The sequence below is a fragment of the Taurulus bubalis genome (assembly GCF_910589615.1).
Source record: "Taurulus bubalis genome assembly, chromosome: 11".
In the NCBI taxonomy this organism is placed as follows: domain Eukaryota; kingdom Metazoa; phylum Chordata; class Actinopteri; order Perciformes; family Cottidae; genus Taurulus; species Taurulus bubalis.
Genome location: NC_136599.1, coordinates 1,745,191 through 1,747,690, shown reverse-complemented (window position 1 = coordinate 1,747,690; position 2,500 = coordinate 1,745,191). Strand labels below are relative to the sequence as shown.

The following is a 2,500-nucleotide window of genomic DNA, read 5'->3' as shown; positions in this document are numbered from 1 at the left end:
CACATCGCCCCGTTATTTAAAGGTACAGTACACCACATCGCCCCATCATTTAAAGATACAGTACACCACATCGCCCCGTTATTTAAAGGTACAGTACGCCACATCGCCCCATTATTTAAAGGTACAGTACACCACATTGCCCCGTTATTTAAAGGTACAGTACGCCACATCACCCGTTACTTAAAGGTACAGTACACCACATCGCCCGTTATTTAAAGGTACAGTACACCAAATCGCCCCGTTATTTAAAGATACCTCTTAGCTGCCTCCGCTGTGAGCTGTGAGGCGTTCACTTCCATCTCTGTGATTTTTGATTTCACGGTCGTCTGCTTAATAAGTTTTTAGGATATTAAAAACAAGAATAGAACAGTTTCATTCACATGACCTAAAAATACCGTTTGATAAGAACTCATTGGATGTTTAAACTCTAAAACATTTAAAGGGCAATTAATAGTTTTTTGTTCATTTTGCAGAAATAAAAAACATCTTTCACTTTAAAAACATCAGCTTTAGATGAGTAATAAAAAAAGGACATTGCGTCTTTAAACTGGTGTCCTTCATCTGAGGAAGACTCTGGTACTTAGAGTGAGACATTAACAGGCTCAGGTGAGTTCCGGGTCGGTCACTCGTTCAGCTTTCCGTGGAGGGTTATCTGCAGGCGACAATCTGTGATCCTGCTGCTGTATGTGCCGTCAGACACGTACACACACACTCCCACACACACGTACACTCTCACACACACACACACACACACGTACACTCACACACACTCTTTCACAACTCCTTTATATCTCTGTTAGCTCTACACACAGAAGTTATCAGCTGATCTTTACCACATGACTCGTGACTCTTTACTACGCCGACCTTCCTTCGACCTTTGAACTGTGAGTGTTGACGGCGACGCGGTTCACACCAACAGTCAACAGCTGGATGAACGCAGCTGAACGTGAAGCAAAACATAAACTCACAGATGTTATCTATTAAAGAAAGACATCGTTTCACTCCTGAAGCTCGGAAACTAAGTTTGTTTTGATCGTAAATATTTGATCCGTTCAGTTTGCATGAAACATTAAAACCCACAACGATCGCAAAAATAACATTTTGTTTTTTTCGGACGGTCCCTGTGTGAGATAAAAGCTTCCTTCGTCATCAACATTTTATTCTACGCTATCTCTCCACAAATAAACAGTTTACTTTAACCAGATTGTGTTAAAAACATTAAACTCTGAGTTCTTTAGTGAAACTATGACGTCATGATTAATTCATGTGAGACCAACATTCATGTGATCACACAGAGAAACTTTGACTGATGAACAGGAAGTGAACACAGAGGAGAGAAGAGAGGCTGGAAACATGTTGATAGTTTAATATATAAAACACGTTGGATATTTAGATGATATTGTTTTCAAATGTTCTAAATTAAATGATCAAAGCTTTTTTTCTTGTTAATGATTAACATCATAATAACTTTGTTATTCTGCTCTAAAGTGTTCTCGCTCTACTTCTAGATGGTTCTGTTTCCAGAGAGCAGCAGGACTTTTATTTTGTAGAATAAAAAGGTTCACAGGGTGAATGTGAGCGCATGAAAAATCCTGATTTTTTTTTAACCCACTCACAGAAAAAGTCCCAATTATAAATCCGTCTGCTACTTCAGCACCACGGACAGCGACGTGGCTCATCACTGCCGAAATATGAAGTATAAACTATAGATGTGAATTGTGTGACAGATTAAAGAGAAACATGAAGTCGTCCATCAGGCAGCAGATCAACGTGCTCATGTTTATCTGTAAAAGTGTCTTTATGGACCAACTTTATGGTCATTGAGCAGAAACAAAGCGTGGATGTTTTTACTGCTCCTAAAATAGTAAATGCACATTTACAGTTTTGACCCCGTTCACAGATTCTGGATCAGCTCCCGGTTTCCAGGTTACCGTCTCCGATAATAATTATTCATAGTCAAGCAAAGTACATCCAAACGTACTTTGCACAAAACAAAACAGGATCAAAACCTGAAGTCCACTGGTCACATGGATAAACTAAGACGATGGAATCGCATCTGTCAAGACCTCCTCTGGAGTTCCACAGGGATCCGTTCTGGGCCCCTTTGTTCCCCTGGGACACGTGATACCATATCCATGCAAAACGCTGAGTCACCATATATGTTTACATTGGTATGTTTATGTTTTACTAGAAAACTAGACGCTGCTGTGAAACACATTTAAACAGGAAGTGGAAAAAAACTGAGTCACTTGGTTATGGGACTCATTCCTGCAGCTCTCTATTTAATTATCTCAGTGTAAATCTTCCTGTCTGCTTTCCATAAATATAACCCGTTGTCATGTTGCGTCCTTCCTCTTCCTCTTCCTCAGGTCTGGGCTATTCCTCCATGGTGATTGTGTTTTTCTGCAACACTTACTACATCATGGTGTTGGCCTGGGGCTTCTACTACCTGATCAAGTCCTTTAACTCCACCCTCCCCTGGTCCACCTGCGACAACGAA

At 40.4% G+C, this 2,500-nt stretch overlaps 1 protein-coding gene across 2 annotated transcripts in view; it reads left to right on the top strand.

The window, feature by feature from the left end:
- The window catches only part of slc6a8 (solute carrier family 6 member 8), a gene marked incomplete at its 5' end in the record, with an annotated part of 28,678 nt that overhangs the window by 12,479 nt on the left and 13,699 nt on the right, over positions 1-2,500 (top strand). For both annotated transcript variants that reach the window (XM_079225944.1, XM_079225945.1), the window contains one exon: positions 2,370-2,500. This exon is cut by the window's right edge and continues 137 nt beyond it. In XM_079225944.1, the coding sequence (XP_079082070.1) occupies positions 2,370-2,500 (131 nt within the window). The remainder of the gene's footprint in view (positions 1-2,369) is intronic.